General features: G+C 31.1%; 1 protein-coding gene across 1 annotated transcript in view; it reads right to left on the minus strand.

Annotated features, from left to right (window-relative positions):
* The window catches only part of LOC126746121 (guanine nucleotide-binding protein subunit alpha homolog), a 49,282-nt gene extending 38,746 nt beyond the window's left edge, over positions 1 to 10,536 (minus strand). Inside the window, exon 1 of the mRNA XM_050454227.1 lies at positions 9,941 to 10,536. Within this exon, the coding sequence (XP_050310184.1) occupies positions 9,941 to 10,426 (486 nt within the window). The 5' untranslated portion in view covers positions 10,427 to 10,536. The remainder of the gene's footprint in view (positions 1 to 9,940) is intronic.
* Between the last annotated feature and the right edge of the window lie 6,354 nt (positions 10,537 to 16,890).

The following is a 16,890-nucleotide window of genomic DNA, read 5'->3' on the forward strand; positions in this document are numbered from 1 at the left end:
TATTGTTAGTTTTAGATGCTTTCTTTTAATACCTAGGTTTTAATAATGTAATATTTATATAAAATGTGTAATTAAAAATTACACATATATTAATTAATAGATTTGCTTATTATGTAGAGTGTATAAATGTTTTAATATATAAGCTTAAGGCAGCATTTAAATATTTATTGAACATTTTTGTGATTAAAGAATTTTTGAATTTGAATATTTCATTGCTTATTACAAACCTTATAATAATTAGAAGCTTATGAGTTTTTTTAAATTACTATATAAATCATTGTTTTCCTCTAACAATCAATAGAACCGTTCATATCATATACAGTCGCGGTCATATAAATAGCACACTTTGAATTTCTTTTATATTTGCACTAATTAAAAATATTTAAACATTCCGATGATTTGTTTATGTTTATTTAGTACAAAGAATAAAAAACACAAATTCTTATCGAATTGTGTTGGTATTTGGCTTTAGTACTAAGGTATGACTCATCTGTGAATTGACAAATAAATAGCACTTTTGTTTGTAATAGTTTATTCCATCTTGTTAAAAATAAGTGTTTGTTTCATTTATATGTATTTTTTATATTTTACTGTTTTTCTGTATACTTTTTAGTGGGTAGAAAAAAGCACTGTGGACCTGAAAGAAGAGCATTTATTGTGCAGCTCAAAAATGATGGACAGTTTCCAAAATTGCCCAAAATCTAAAATGATTTAGAAAGCTAGTATACAAGGCTCTTAAGCTATATGGTTATGGATAAGCTATATATAAGGATCATAGAGCAAACAAAATAAGAAAAAAGTAAAACTTTCCACGATTTTGATAAACTCATAGTGAGCTAGTTCTAAAGTCCTAATAAGTTAATCCTTTTACCAACGCATCTCAAATAAGAAGGGAAATCGTAAGGAAAATAGTTTTACACATCACTTTCATTTTCTCATTTCTAAAGCAAACAGACTTCCAGGTTTTGTGTATAGATAATCTAGAAATAATCCAATCCAATTACATGAATCATATTATTCACATTGAGAATGTTCAGCATAGATTTATCAAGTTCATTAAATATAAACTTCTAAAATTGGGTACAGCTTAAAGCTAAAGCACTGATCAGACTGTTTCATATTTTTTCCTGAACACTGCATCAAGCAGAAGAGAATATTTTGATGAATGTCTTGCTTTTAAAGTCTTGTTACTAAGGACTTCTGAATGTTTACCTGCATTTACCATGTATGTAGCATGCAGAATTTGAAATCATGATCTTTTGCATATTGCTTTCTGCAGATCAGCTTACTTGTTGGATAATCCAGTCAATAGAATTTCAGCAACAGTTAATAATTATGCAAAGGATCTTGATTTCCTTGGTAATAATTTAAATGAATTTAAAAAATCTGCTTGTACATAGTCTTAGGTTAATTTTATTCTCATGACTTTCTTTTTGATGTTAATCATTATTTTGGTTTAGTGTACTACTGAATGATTTTTTGTGTTGAATGAAGTGTTGATAAATAAAAAAATAGAAATAAATTACATAAAATTACATTTTTTTAGAGATATTTGTGATGGTTGCTACAGTTTATTCTCAGATCCTTCATTGCTTATTAAATAAAAACAAATTTAATTGAATTATTTTTAGGTCACAATAATGTTATTTTTAAGAGTGATGTGCAAATTGCCTGTAACATAATTATTATACCCAATGCATTTTGTTTTTGGTGTGGCATAAGAGTATATTACTCCCTTAAATGACTATTCATTTTATATATTTGTCTATAGCTGCTTGTCTTAGGTTTAATTTCATAGTTTTCCTTTTGATGTTAACCATTATTTCAGTTTATAAAGTACATTGAACTATCGAATGTTTGTTGGTAAATGTTAATAAAGAAATATATAAATTACCTAAAATAATTTTTTTTAGAGATATTGTGATGTTTTCTATAATTTATTCTACTCTCAAATTCTTCATTGCCTGTTAAAGAAAAATAGATTTAATTGAACTATTTTTAGGTTATAATAATGTTGGTTTTAAGAGTGATTAGCAAATTGCATTTTATTTTTGGTGTGGCTTAAGAGTTTACTATATTCAATGAACACTTCTACCGTTGATTGAATATTTGGGAAGATACGCAACCTTATGGGCTAAAGCGTGACCGCAAAAATGCGTGAAAAATAGATGGCGATTCTCTCCAGTATGCGCGAAAATAATTTCGTCCGTCGCTTCTCATTATTAATCGGCCGATCATCCCTGAGTCGTGTGGGAGAGTTTTTGCACAGGTTCGTGTTTGCCGTATTGAAATTTGGTAGTTGTTAAAAAATTTTCTTGGATATCATAATCACAAATAGATAGATATATGTAAATGTGTTTAGTTTGTGAGACAATGGCTCCTTTAGGCAAAATTAATCAGTGTGCGAATCGTGGGTGCAATAATGTAAGAAAATGTAAAAACAATGTTCTCAGTTTTTTAAGATAGAAATATTTTTAATTAATAAAAGCTTTGCTAAATCAAATAATGTATCTTCTCTAATAAACCCATCAGAGAATTTTTCAAATTTGTGTCAAAATACAATAAAATCCTTTAATGAACTTTATCATATCATCATCTAGAAGTAAATAATAATAGATGCAATTATTATTTACAATAGATTCTATATGCAAGTCAATTAATAAAATATTACTAGATAAAATAAATATAAATAAACCAAAACTATGTCCACAGCATATTGATAAATTTTTGCATTTATTAATTAAGACTTTGATTTATAACAACCTAAAATGGGAATCTCAAAATCTTATTAGAAAATCTTTAAAAAAATCTAGTTATAAACCTCACAGAAAATTATCTATTTTATCTACAAAAATCAATCCGAACTCTTAAAGATATTGTCTCTTCATGTCTATGAGAGCCATTTTCTCTTTTTCTTTTTTTTACTTTAAGAAAATTTTAAATTAATATATTATGTTTATGGTCTTTAGTGTTTTAAGTATTTTCAATAATTGTTTTCATGATGAAATTCATTCATGAAAAAGATAAAAATAAAGCCTAAAAAGCCTTTAAAGTTATTGAGAAACTGGTTATAGTACGAATGGTAGCTTTCCTAATTAAAAAAAATAACATATTAAATGAATGTCGAGTAATGTTTTCATTCATGGAGAGATTATATTTGACCTTGAAGAAGGTCACTTTGCTGCAGCGGTATTCTGCGACTTCTCTAAAGACTTTGACTATGTCAACCATGGAATACTGCTCGGTAAGCTTTCTAGATATGGGTTTAGGGGAGTTGCTCTAGAATGGTTAAAATTTTGTTTTGTTAGACAGAAAAAAGTTTGTTTGGCCAAATGGCAGTTTGTCTGAACTTGTGTAGTAAGCAGGGTTCGTTTCTCGGTCCTATTTTATTTCTATTGTATATAAATGACCTGGCGTCTCTCCAGATAAGAGGATTCTTCACTATTTTTGCAGATGACACCACTATCTTATGGGCAGACAATAATAAAAGCACATTAACAAGAACAATTTCTAAAGATTTATTAATGATTAAATAGTGGTTTGATGCTAATTTGTTGTCTTTAAACATAGATAAGACTAAATTGTTAAGTTTTGATGTTCAGAGCAGTTCATGATTCACAACAAAGAATTGGAAGTGAATAATTTTAACAGATTCTTGGAATTGTTATCGATCATAAACCTAAGTTTTATGGAGGTCAGGATGCAAAAACTGGCTAGACGATGTTATGCTGTTAGAGTGGTTTTAAATGAACTGAGATTGATATCTGCAAAAACGGTCTATTTTTTTTGTTGAAAGTTGGAACTTACTTTCATACAAAAATACCTACAGTATGGAATAACATTTTGGAGTTGCATTAGTAAACGGCTTTTTGACTCGATGTTTGTTTTTAAAAAACGAGCCATTAAATATATGTGTCATAAATCTCCACAGGACATGCAGACCCCTATTTAAATATACTTTCCTTGTGTTGCTTGTTTATTGTTGAGTCTGCTTGCCTAATATATAAAAAATATAAATTGTATCTTTAAAATAATGGCTCCTTAAAACATTATAATATCAGAAACGAATACAATATTCCAATGCCCATCCCGAAAAGTGAACTAAGAATTCTCTTATTTACTTGACCATAAAAACTTTTAATCATTTTCCAAATGTCATAAAAGTCTCTAGAAGTTCTCCTCGCTTTAAAAAGTCCTTAACGAAACTCCTTAAAAGCAAGTATTTTTATAACATTAGAATTTTTTGAAGATAGTTAGGAATAGGCCAATAATATATAATTAGTTTTTAGTAAAGATGTAAAGGTTAGAATTTGTGATGTTACTCTAAAAAATTTTTAAGTCGTCTTGCTTTGAAATTGAAAATACATTTTGTGTTTATACTAGTATGTTAAACCCACTATTGTGTATTGTTTTTAAATTATGTGTTAGTAATATGTCGATTAATGTGCCTATTTTATATCATAGAAGTACCATGTCAACAAGTAGGTACCATGTAAATATGAATAAAGTATGTTTTGAATTTTTTGAAAGTCGAAATTGTATTTAAAAGAGAGAGAGGTATATAATATTTAATAAGGATGATTCCAACTACTCACTAGAAATTACCTCATTAAAAAAGTAATTAAAAGGGTTATTCAAAACTGCAAGTGGCCAACATGGCGTCGACAAGAAGAAAAAAAGTTGATTATGACTCTCTAAAGAAGGAACGTCGTATTTAAAAGTTAAAGATGTTAACTTGTAAATGAGAGAAAGTGTTTACAACAATGTATAAATGATTTTATTTTATATTTTCAAATAACGCCAGAAAAAAATTAAAAACCATTTTGCCAAATTTCACCTTTTTCCTGAATATTAGGAAGTATTTGGCATTTTTCCAATTTTTAGATTGCATTTATTCAATCATTGCATTTATATTGCGCAACTTTCGCCTAATTAAACTATTTACTGCTCATCCTTACTTTGGACATCCTGTATAATCGCGATGAGACCCTTCATACTGTTAAACAAAATATTTGATTTTTTCTTATTAACTTTTTCTAGTTTTAAGAATTAGTAATTAAGTGTTTGCCTGTATTGCAAATTAAAATGTGGCCTATTTTCTATATTTTATAGTGTTGTTACACCCTTATTCAAAACCTTTTAAATTTTGCGATTTTATTTTTATATTAATTTTAGTTAAAGGTATCTATTTTTCAATATTTTTGTCCAAAAAAAGTGTACTTCACAGATCTCACTACCCTACACAGTTTTTGAAATATTGGCTGGTTTCACAAACCCGTATTGTCAAAAATCACATTACGGGCTACTTTTTGCAAAAAATTATTGACTCTAAAAAACTATAGTACCGTATATAGATATTAAATCTTTAATTATTGAATTTACTCTTTATATTTACGTGAAACCTACCTATATCATCACCTTTATTTAATATTTTTGTTAATTAATAAATAAAAGCTTATTGAATTTTTGTTTTGTTTTTATTTATTTATTTTTGTCTCAAAAAAGGATTTTGGTAAGTAATTTATTATTTGTTAATAAAATTTAAGTTGTAAGAGATAGCACCTTCCAATACATTACTTGACCACCACATTTATCTAGTTATTTATGCGAGATCACAGCGCATTTAAATATCGGCAATAACAAAATAAATAAAAGCGCTGTTATCATCATCGCCCTTGTCTTAAAAAAATAACAAAACGGCCGGACGCCCAAAGATTCCCGCGTCGTTAAACTGCAAATAGTCAATATAGCGCCGACAAAGAAAAACAAAACAAGTTGATGATGGCTCTTTAAAGACAGAACGTCGTATTTTAAATTTAAAGGTGTCATCGTATAGGCGAGAAAAAGTGGTCACAATAATTTATTTATTTAATAAATACTTTTGTCATATATTTTGAAATAACGCCAGAAAAAAAAATAAAATGATTTTGCCAAATTTCAGTTTTTTGCAAAATTTAGGAGTATTTAGATTTTATTATAAAAGGACACTATATTGCTTAACTTTCCTCTAATTATACCACCTCTATTGACGTCCTGTATAACCGTGATGCGGGGTCTTTAAACAAAATGTTTTTTTTTTGTTACTAGGTATCTTTTTATAGTTTTAAGTATAGTTGTAACAACTGGTAATTGAGAATTTTCCTGTGTCGCTTAAAACTTAAAATGTGACCTATTTTCTATTTCTATTAACATCCTCACTCACAACCCCTTACTTTACAGATCTCACTACGCTGCACAATTTTTCAGATATTGAATCACATGACAAAATGGGTTACTTTTTACAAAAAATTATTGATCAAGAAGTTATATTACCATCGGTATTAAGTCTTATGAATTATTTCAATTATTCTTTATAATATTTACGTGAAACCTACTTATATCTTAAAATTTGTTCCACATATTTTTTGTATATTAGTTTTTAGTTAATTAAGTGCAACGGGCATTTTATTTAAAAACTTGACCCTCTTGAACACAAAATGGAGGAAACATAATGTTTGTTGGAATTATAACTTGTATTAAACTTTGTTGGTAATTTTGTAAAAATAGCTTTTTATATATATTTTTGTATTAATTTTTGTCTCAAAGACATATTTTGGTAAGTAATTATTTGTTTTTAAAATTTAACTTTTAAGAAATTTCAATATGCCTCCACCCTTAAGTATATCACTTATCACTTGACCACCACATAAATGACACCGTGCTGTATGTTCAAAAAAAAAAATAAAAACATAGTTGGCAGCATCATCCCATATCTTAAAAAAATATCCAACACGGCCGCGTAACCGCAGATTCCAGCGTCATTGAAAACCTGACTCAAAGAAGCCAAAAGCCAGGTTCAGGCAGCTAAGATAAATCGTTCCTAGATTTGACGCTTCGCGGCAGCACCACACGGTGCACGAAACTGAACGGTAATCCGATAGTCGACTGGGTACACTTTTTAACACAGGATTGCGTATCTTCCCAAATATTCAATCAACGCTTCTACTATATGTATATAGTATAATATAAAAACTTTAATGACTGACAGTTCTAAAATTACTATTAAATAATATTATAGTAGGTCATAAAAAAAGAAATGTTGATCAAATCAGGTATAGGACAGCACAGACAGGCTAATGTGTTCTTGGTAATACATACCTATAAATCTATCAAGTAATTAAAATAACATTTACATTTGTTTGTAAAAAGCTATTTAATCATTTTTAAGCTGTTAAATAAAAAGAGACTACCAGACTCTTTTAAAAAGAAAAAATGTATAGATAGGCATATTTTGTGGCAGATTGATCACTAGATGATGGATAGTTAAATTCAGAGCAATATTTAGAAATTCTGCAAACACAAGTTGAGGAAATCTAGAGGAAATGCCTCTAGTCCAGCAGAGGCATCTAATATTCCTCAAGAAGGTGTGCAACCACACAATTCTAGAGTGGTCAGTAATTATTTAAATGAGCAGTTGGGTGAGCAGTGGATAGCAAATCAAGGTCCAATATGTTGGCAAAGTTTACTGAATAAAATACTTTTATAAAAAAATAATTTTATTCAGTAAACTTTGATGTTGGCCTCCTAGGTCCCCTGACTTAACACCATTAGATTTTCATCTTTGGGAAAGAATAAAGGACTTTGTATACCAACAGACAATTACTTCAAGAGAAATGTTGGAACAAGCTTTGCATAATGCATTTGCAACAATAAGAAATATTGAATTAAGAAATGCTGTTAGTTATGTAGAAAAATGTTGCCGATCAGGAAGGAGCTCAGTTTCAGCACTCATTATAAGTAATACAGAGTTGCAGTTTTAGCTAAAATATCAGTAAAAAAATAAAATATAATTTTTAGTGGTTGTTTGCTACTTCTTATTTGATTTTTGGTACAGTAATATTTACATACCTATAGGTATTTAGTTTTGTTGTGTTATTTATTTTATTAAAATATATCTTTAGTGTTATTTAGTTTATTTCATTTGCTTTGTTTCTACATGAAACCATACTTATTAATTAATATATGATTAATATTTTAATAAAACATGAGCTGTTGTTTAATTTACTTTTCATTTTCAAAAGCGCTTACTAAAGTTCTCAAATTAAAAAAAAAAACAATCATAATGTCCTTTTTTAATGTTTGAGACAATGTCTTAAATAACTGCACTTGCTCTTAATATTGAGATTGATATTGCCAGCATTTAAATTCTCATTATATTTGATAAAACATTTATTCATATTGAATTTTTCAAAAATTTGATACATTTTTGAATTTTAGTATTGAAATCTAAATATAAAGGTAAACATAGATTATAAAAACAAGTTTGTTTATGTCAATATTAAGCACCACTTTTAAAAGGTTACAGCCCACCTACAGGGCCTTTAACATGTGAAAATTGCAGGTCATTTGTGTTTTTAATATTTAAGAAATCTATATATTGCAAACTATTGAATTTAGAATAACAGTGTTATATATTTTTAAAAAGGGAATTTTAAGAGCTACAAGAAAATGTAAAAAAATAATATGTGTTTATTTAATTTTTTTTTTCAAAATAATAATATAAATATAAATGTAATATGCATGTTAAGCACTAAGAAGTGCTAGAAGAGTCATACGGAAAGTACATCTTTAAAAACAGAGCAGCCATAGGCAAAAAATGAAAATTACCAAATTTCAGAAATGCCCTCTAACCGCCAAACTGTTTGCCATAGCAAAATTTCATTTGTTTAAATAAACTTCTTTTAAAATTCAAGCTTGGAGAATGGGGGTGACATTTTTTTTATCTCTGACAGGGACCTGACCAGCGTTGCCAGTTTGATTTTGCAAGGGGTAATAGAATGTCCAATGAAAAGGTAACAGATTTGAAAAAAAGGTAATAAATTTTCAAAAAAGTTGTGATTGTTGGGTTAGGCATATTCTGGGCTCGAATCTATATTTAGTTTAAGAAATAAATAAATTTTGACTGTTTAACGGATGCCGATATGAAACGGAGACATTAAACCATCATGCGTGAAGAAAAAGACGCCTATTATGAAGTGTACTACCATTCAGTTTTTGCCTCGCTTGTGAATTTTAAATAATCAGGAGTTGAAATATGAACTCAATTCATAATATAGGTAGAGCGCTTTTATTTTCTTTTTAAAAGGTAATAGGTAATAGATTTTAGCAAATGGTAACAATGTAATAAAAGTTTTGAAAAAGTAATAGATCTATTACAATTGTAATAGACTGACAACCCTGGACCTGACTTTCCATAAGAAAATGTCTAAATTGGCCCACCCTGTACACAGTAACAGGCCCTCAATTAGGTCATTTAACTCTCAAAACTAATTAAAATAAAACAACCACAAAATTAGTGAATTCTGAAATAAATTTCCTTTTCAATAATGAAAACAAAGTTGAGCTACTTCTTTTTATTTCCAAAGCAATTATCTGAAAAATAGAATGGAACTACTTGAATTAACCAACTGTTTATATCAGTATTAGGTACCCCAGTATTATTAAGAGGTTCATATTTTCAAAATCACCTTGCTTTAAACCTAAGATGGCCAATGGAACCCCATGAAATTGAAATACAATACTAAACACTAACAGTGAACAAATAACCATTTAAAATTAAAAACAGGAAATTGTTAATACTGTGGTGAAAATTTTGATTTAAGTCAGTCTAGATATTTGTAATGGTTGCTACAGTTAGTTTATTCTGCTCTCAAACTTTTTATTGCTTTAAAAAAGACATTAAATTGAATTATTTTTAGGTTATGATATTATTGGTTCTAAGAGTGATTTGCAAATTGCCTTTATTTTATGTGCACCTTAAAATATTTTAGTTTTGGTGTGGCTGAAGGTTTTACTTAATTTAATGATGATAGCAAACATAACATAAAAACTTAAACTGCTGACAGTGCCAAAATGACTAATGACTATAATAGTGTAATAATTGTTTTGAATAAAAACTTACCAATTGAAATTCTCTTCGCCTATCGAAAGCTCTGCGAATACCACCATCTTTCCATAATCTGGAAAGTAGGGGAGCATACTGCATGAACTGCCTTGAATCCAATATCATACTATTATGAAACTTATGCTGCAAAAGTTGATTTCCTACATCAAAATTATTGTTTTCCTCCCATGGTATACCAAGTTTATTTCTTGCATCAACAAGAACTTGCATACCCTTAAGCACATTTTGATAAATGACTTGTTGGTACTCGCGAATTTGTTGGTTTTCGAACTTCACCCCGTGGATAATCCTCATTTGCTTAAGAAAAGTGGATTTTCCACTCTCTCCAGCCCCAAGTAGGAGGATTTTCACTTGCCTATTTAAGATCTGTTTGTCCCTCTCCAGACTTTTGTCGATCTGTTGGCTTTTGTACCGTTGCTCCATTTCTTCGGGAGTGAACTTATAACGCAAACAACACGGACACGACCAACCAAAACTAGACATTTTGAAAATAAAATCAAAATACGAAAAGTTTTTTTAAACTACATAGCTTAACTGTCACGAGAACCACATAAAACCACAAATAGCAAAATACAACTGACAAATGCATTGTGATTGCATAAATGCGCGTGCGTCGGCCATCTGTCAAATGTCACACCGGTTGCCGATTTGTTTGTCCGTCCACCACTCCCTTTATTAGTGGAGCGGAAAATCACTACTTTCAGAATTATTAATTTTTATACAGGTCGTATGTTTATTGCGAAATGTAGCATTTCATTGACAATATAGATATTCTGATAAAATATAGAATATCGTTAAATAAAAAAAAATTAAAATTTAGTAATTAAAGTTAAATAAAAATAATTCGCTGGTACTAAAATGAATTAAAATATATGATTTTTTAGAGGAAACTGGCACATAATGGTAAATATTTTTTTTACATTCTATGCTTTTTATTCATGCTACTACTGTTCCACCAAAAAAAAGTATCCAAACGCTAAATTTCAGCTTGGTATTCGGAGGTAATTATCAGTCCTGGATTTACACTAGGGGCAGTCGGGGCAAGTACCCAGGGCGGCAAATCTCAAGAAAGAAAAGAAAATATTTTCAACGGTTATACTTATAAATTACCATAGGGAATGTTGGGGAATTTACATGTCAGATATTAAGAGTAAAATTTGCTTTAATGAAGTAAATCGAAGGCCTGATAAATACTTTAAAACGTAAACTAACAACTGGCAACATCTTTTTGACGTTTTTTGACCCAAATATCTATTTGTACTTTTGTACTTTTCTAATGAACTTTTTTGAATATAATGTAAATTATCCATTGAAAAGTTCATGCATACATAAAAAGCAGACGCGTCTTTCGATGAAAACGACACACTCATATACGTCTTTAGATTTCTATAGCTTAATTAATAATATTTTTTTTTTCATTGTCTACATGATCAAGCAAGTCTGTAATTAAAAATCCGTCTCCATTTTGCAATTGTAAAAAGTATTTTTCTCCTGTTATTTTATATATTTTTTGTCTTAGCCTCCCTTCGTGATAAAAAAAAAGACGAAAGCAAATTATATTTAATTGGATACAAATTAATTTCTAAAATAAGGATTTTACTAGTATTTCAATATGATTGATGAGTTTTAGATAATATGCAATTTAATATTCAAATTGATCTAGCAACCGCACTCGTCAGGATAATAAAACATATATAAACACCTTAAAAAAAAAGAATGATAAGCTAGGATGTTGTATTACCATAGAGGTCAAATACAGGGTTTTTCTTCAACTACAGTAGTACGGCACGTTATAATATAAGTAGTATTACAGATTTGTGAGTTCTTCTTTAAAGTTCTTCAAAAATTATGTTAGTTTTTTCTCAAAATTAACTTAAAAAAGGAACGTTTGACTCTTAAAAGAGTAAAAAAAAGATGGAATAAAAAATTATTCGTTCAGCTTATTACAGATCCTATGAAGCAAGAGATAGATCGAACGATAAAATATAAGTTTATTTACATACAAGTATTTTTATCTGTAGAAACTTCTTACTGTTTATTTTGCTATTCCTGTTTTGCAGAAAACACAGTAATATGTACATCTGTGATATAAACGTAAATGTACAAAATAAATCAGTTGACCAGCAACAAATAACAAACCTCAGCATACGATTTTACCTACCCTAACTTCGCAAGCTAAAATCACCTAAAAAAAAAGGGCGGCATTTTTCACAGTGCCCAGGGCGGCATTTTTTGCCTGGCAATTACGCAAGTGCTTAAAAATATTTGACAATTTTGCATGAAAGCGTATTTTTCTAAAAACAACACGTGTTCAGTTTCTTATTTTGGCTATTTTACAAAATATGAAAATGCTCGAATGTTGTTTTTCAAAGAATATATGTTTGAATGCAAAATTATTTTAAAAGTTTTAGGCACGAGTGTAATTTAGGGAGAAAATTACATACGTTGTTTTCGCTTGATTACAGCGAAAACAAGCCAAAAAAAATTGATGGAAAACCACCCGTCAAGTTTTCATTATTGATTGACAATACATCGCCCAACAACGCCCTTTATTTGAATAATAGCTTTATAAGGTAAAGAAATGAAATTTGGTATATCGATAGAATGGTTATAAGAGCATCTTTTGACATATTCTGTTATTTTACTTCCGGTTTAACAGGAAGTGATACTAACTTTGTTATTTTAAATAGGACAATTGGTATATTATTACGTATTGTGATAGAAAATATTCTGATCATAATGTTGCCGCATTTGCTACATTTTATTTGATACTTATTGAAAAAATCTTTTTTTTAAATTTTGAAATGGGGCCTGAGTATTTGTGATATTTTCTTAATGTTTTCAAATAGCACCTTATTATGAATACCCACTTCTGAAATGCAGTCTTTCAGAAATATAGTCAGTAAAAGTTTCAGATATTAGTAAACACTAAAATTGCGCTTGACAAGATGTCACGTATAATGTCAGTTGAAAAAAAGTTGAAAAACGCGTCAAAACGCATCCTACTATTCAAGAAATCAAAGCCTCTGATTAATTAAATGCGTTTATTTATGTAACTTTTTTTTTTATTATGGGCTTATTTTTCAACCGATTTAAAAACTAACCTTATCAAATTATACGGAAAAAAATCTGTATTTCAAAGTGGGTGTTCCCAATAACGTGATATTTAAAAAAATGAAGTAAATACCAAAATTACTGGTTTGGACATTTTAAATAGGCGTGTAAAAGATTTAAGTCATAAAATGCAATGAAATCTATTTTTCCGTGATTACTTGATTAAAACTTTTAACGCATTCATGGCACCCTATTTAAAAATCTAAAAAAATTATTTTTTCTATGAGTGTAAAACAAAAAGTAGCAAATGCAGCATCACTGTTCTGAGAATATTATTTCTATCGAAATACGGAATAATATACCAAGTGTCTCATTTAAAATAAGAAAATTAGTCTCACTTCTGGTTAAACCGGAAGTGACGCAAAACAACGAAATTTGTCAAAACTGGCTCTTGTAATAATTCCATCAATATATCAAATTTCATTTATTTATCTTGAAAGGTAAAATAGTTATTTTAGTTCCCTTTTTCCTGTGTCACCCAGTGTACATATATAAAATTCCTAGGTAATAAAATTTCAAAAATAATTGCCTATCTTCTGTCAATGAGTAAAATTCGTCTTTACTGTATATACAAGCATCTGTTATTATAAATTTTAAAATAGTCTTAAACTTACCAAGTGGCAGCAATCTTATCTCTAAAGGTAATGCATTAAATTTGTAACGACCTATCAGCCTTACCAGCTTTATGCTGAAGGCGATGGAGAGGCTGATTGATCAGTACCTTAAGGAAAGCATCCTGGTCAAAACACCACTGCATGTGCACCAATACGCCTATCAGGCGGCAAATCGGCTTGTGGTGCCTTGTGGTCGACAGCCTGATAAATCTTTTAAACAACTCTGTCCTATACACACAGGCCTACGCTGATGATCTGGTAATCCTTTGCCCGGGGAAAGACGCCGTCTCAATGCGAGGCCCTATGATGAGAGCCCTGCGTATGGTGGACATATGGTGCCTCTCGTAGGGTCTCAGGATTAACCCCAAAAAAGCAGAACTCCTACTATTTACGAGGAGACGTAACTTTGGCACGCCCCCTGTTATATCTCTAGGTGGCGTGCAGCTGCATTACTCCAGGACAGTTCGATGTCTGGGAATCAAGTTAGATCCTAAACTCTCCTGGTACGATCATGCAGAGACCAGAATGAAGAAGGCCACCTGCGCGCTATGGGCCTGCAGGCGAGCTTTCGGCAATACCTGGGGTCTGTCTCCTAAGATCCTTCACTGGATCTACTTGCGCATTGTGAGACCTCTTGTCACATACGTGGCTATCGTTTGGTGGCCATGTACGGAGATAGCAAAAATTCGCGCTCAACTGGACAGAGTCCAACGTCTTGCATGTCTCAGCATAACGGGTTCCATGCGAACGGCGCCAACTAGAGCGCTCGAGACTCTGCTGAGCCTTCCGCCTCTGGACCTCGTTGTGCAATTCGAGGCAATGAGGACTGCGTACAGGCTATACGTCCTCGGCGAACTACGTGCTGGCGAGACCGGTCACGCAAAAATTTGATCACGGGCCATACAGGAATGTCCTCTCCTTCTGATGGGCAGTGACTGCATGGCTCCAGTGACTGTGGATTGCGAGGGATTCGTGACGCACATTGCAGGTAGAGAGGAGTGGCAGCATTCCAACAGACCTGCATTGCTAAATAGGGGGACCATCTGGTACACAGATGGCTCCAGAATGAATAACAGAGCTGGTTAAGGCTTTGTGGTGGGATCCCACATACCAGTAGGGCATACTCGCTGGAAGAGCACGCCACTGTCTTCCAGGCCAAAGTATTAAAGTATAGTCGCGGAATGCCCAGCACTCACGCGCGCCAGGTTCAAATACTTGGGTAACACTTTCAGTGTACCGAGTGACTTTAAGTCCTTCAGACCAGAGAGCCTTATCGGTTTCTCTAAGTCCGTTGGGCTCTGGTAACCCCCGGTGGGGCATGACGGGTCCATCAGGAGACCTATATGCACAACTGCCTTGGCAGCCCACTGTTTCGACAATGCAATTCAATTCAATGCATTAAATAATTTAATTTCTTGCATGCTGCTTCTCGCCAGTCTAGTAAATGGCACGACCATTTAATTTTTTTTATTTCTAGTCTCATAGCGATGCATGTCTGATAACATAGTATATCTAGAAATATTTTTCTTAACGTAAGTGAGTTTGTGGTATATGATTAGGCCATATAAGGTCATTATTTGCAGTGATTTAAAGAAAGATCGACAAGATTTAGTTTGTTTTAAGTTGACAATGCATCTTATGGCAGATTTTTGGACTTTAAATTTTTTTTCAAGATGTGTAGTGGCTGCAGAACTCCACACTAAAAGGCCATAGCATAGTATAGAATTAAATAGAGAATAGTAAGTGGTTAGTGCAGCTGCCTCATTAACTGTATTTTTAATTCGTCTTATGGCATAAATGGACTTATTAAGTTTGTTACAAAGAACATTTACATGAACAACATATAAAAGATTAATATCCAGAGTAGCACCTAAGAATTTTAACCTTTGTTTTTTCTTCAGTGTTACTAGAAGTTTTTGTTTCGACTACCACAGATTTAGTTTTCAACTCATTCACAGCTAGCTGATTTGAAGCAAACCATAACTTAGCCCCATCTAATAATATCCCAAGCAATCCAGCTGCGTGCCCCTAAAAGATACTCCAAATGTAGTATCATCTGCATAAAGAACACTCTCTGTTTCCTGACAATTTGTAAAAGCTTGTGGAGTATCATTTATGTACAGGAGGAAGAGGAGGGGACTCAGCACAAATCCTTGTGGCACATCAGTCTCGGCAAGCATTGGTTCACTGACATCATTTCTAAAGCAAACAACCTGGTACCTTTCATTGAGATAAGACTGCAATAGCCGAAAAGCAACACCTCAAATTCCATAAAAATACAGTTTGTCCAGCAGAATACATCGATTTACACAATCAAACGCTGCGGTTAGGTCAGTAAATACCCCTAAAAACTTAGAATCCATTTTCAAAAGCGTCCCTTATACATAATTCACCAAAGATAAAATTATTATAATCTTATGTTTATCTAGAAAGGCCACCATCTGATTAAGAATGACTGTCTCTAAAACTTTGGAAAAGGCAGAAAGTATTGCTATCTGCCTAAATATTTGAGGAAGGTTTCGTTCTCCTTTTTATGTATAGGAATTATCTTTGCAAACTTAAAGTGTTCTGGGACATGCATTTATAATATCTACCATTGGTGAGATTATATTCAGAGACTCTCCTAATAGTATAAACACTAACACTTAGAAAAGCCGAACTTGCTTTTTTTTATTCGGGTATTTGTCGATAATGCTTGCGTTTCGCGATTTTCGACTCACGAGCAACTTTGAACTAGATTGGTGAACTCTTTAATGGATCAAAGCTAATTTGATAATCATTATAGTATTTTTCTTGTTCTAATTTCGCTGTTACATTCCATAATGTTTTTATTGTAAAATTTTTGTACTTCTGACCGTCTTATTTTTTCACATTAATTTTCATTTTGCTAATCTTGGAGAATGTCTACAAGTTCTCTAATCTGCGTGTCCTAAAAATATAATTAAAATATAATTTCTTTTATCACAAAATTACTTGAATTGCCACCAGACATACTGCTTGTTATTCTTAGTGTTTTTTGGTACACTATCTGCCGCTGTAATATTCTAGATTATGTTATCAGGAGTTTGTTAAAAGTTCACACATTTTTTAACTGAACATAATAATATGAAAAAGTTCTAGAATTTTGTCAAAAGTAAGTAAAAAAGAAATGACTTGTTTTTACTATTTTTTAATGACAGTCAATGCCAATTGTGCCGATCTGCCCAACCAATATTTTAA

The sequence above is a fragment of the Anthonomus grandis genome, chromosome 17 (assembly GCF_022605725.1).
Source record: "Anthonomus grandis grandis chromosome 17, icAntGran1.3, whole genome shotgun sequence".
Lineage (NCBI taxonomy): Eukaryota > Metazoa > Arthropoda > Insecta > Coleoptera > Curculionidae > Anthonomus > Anthonomus grandis.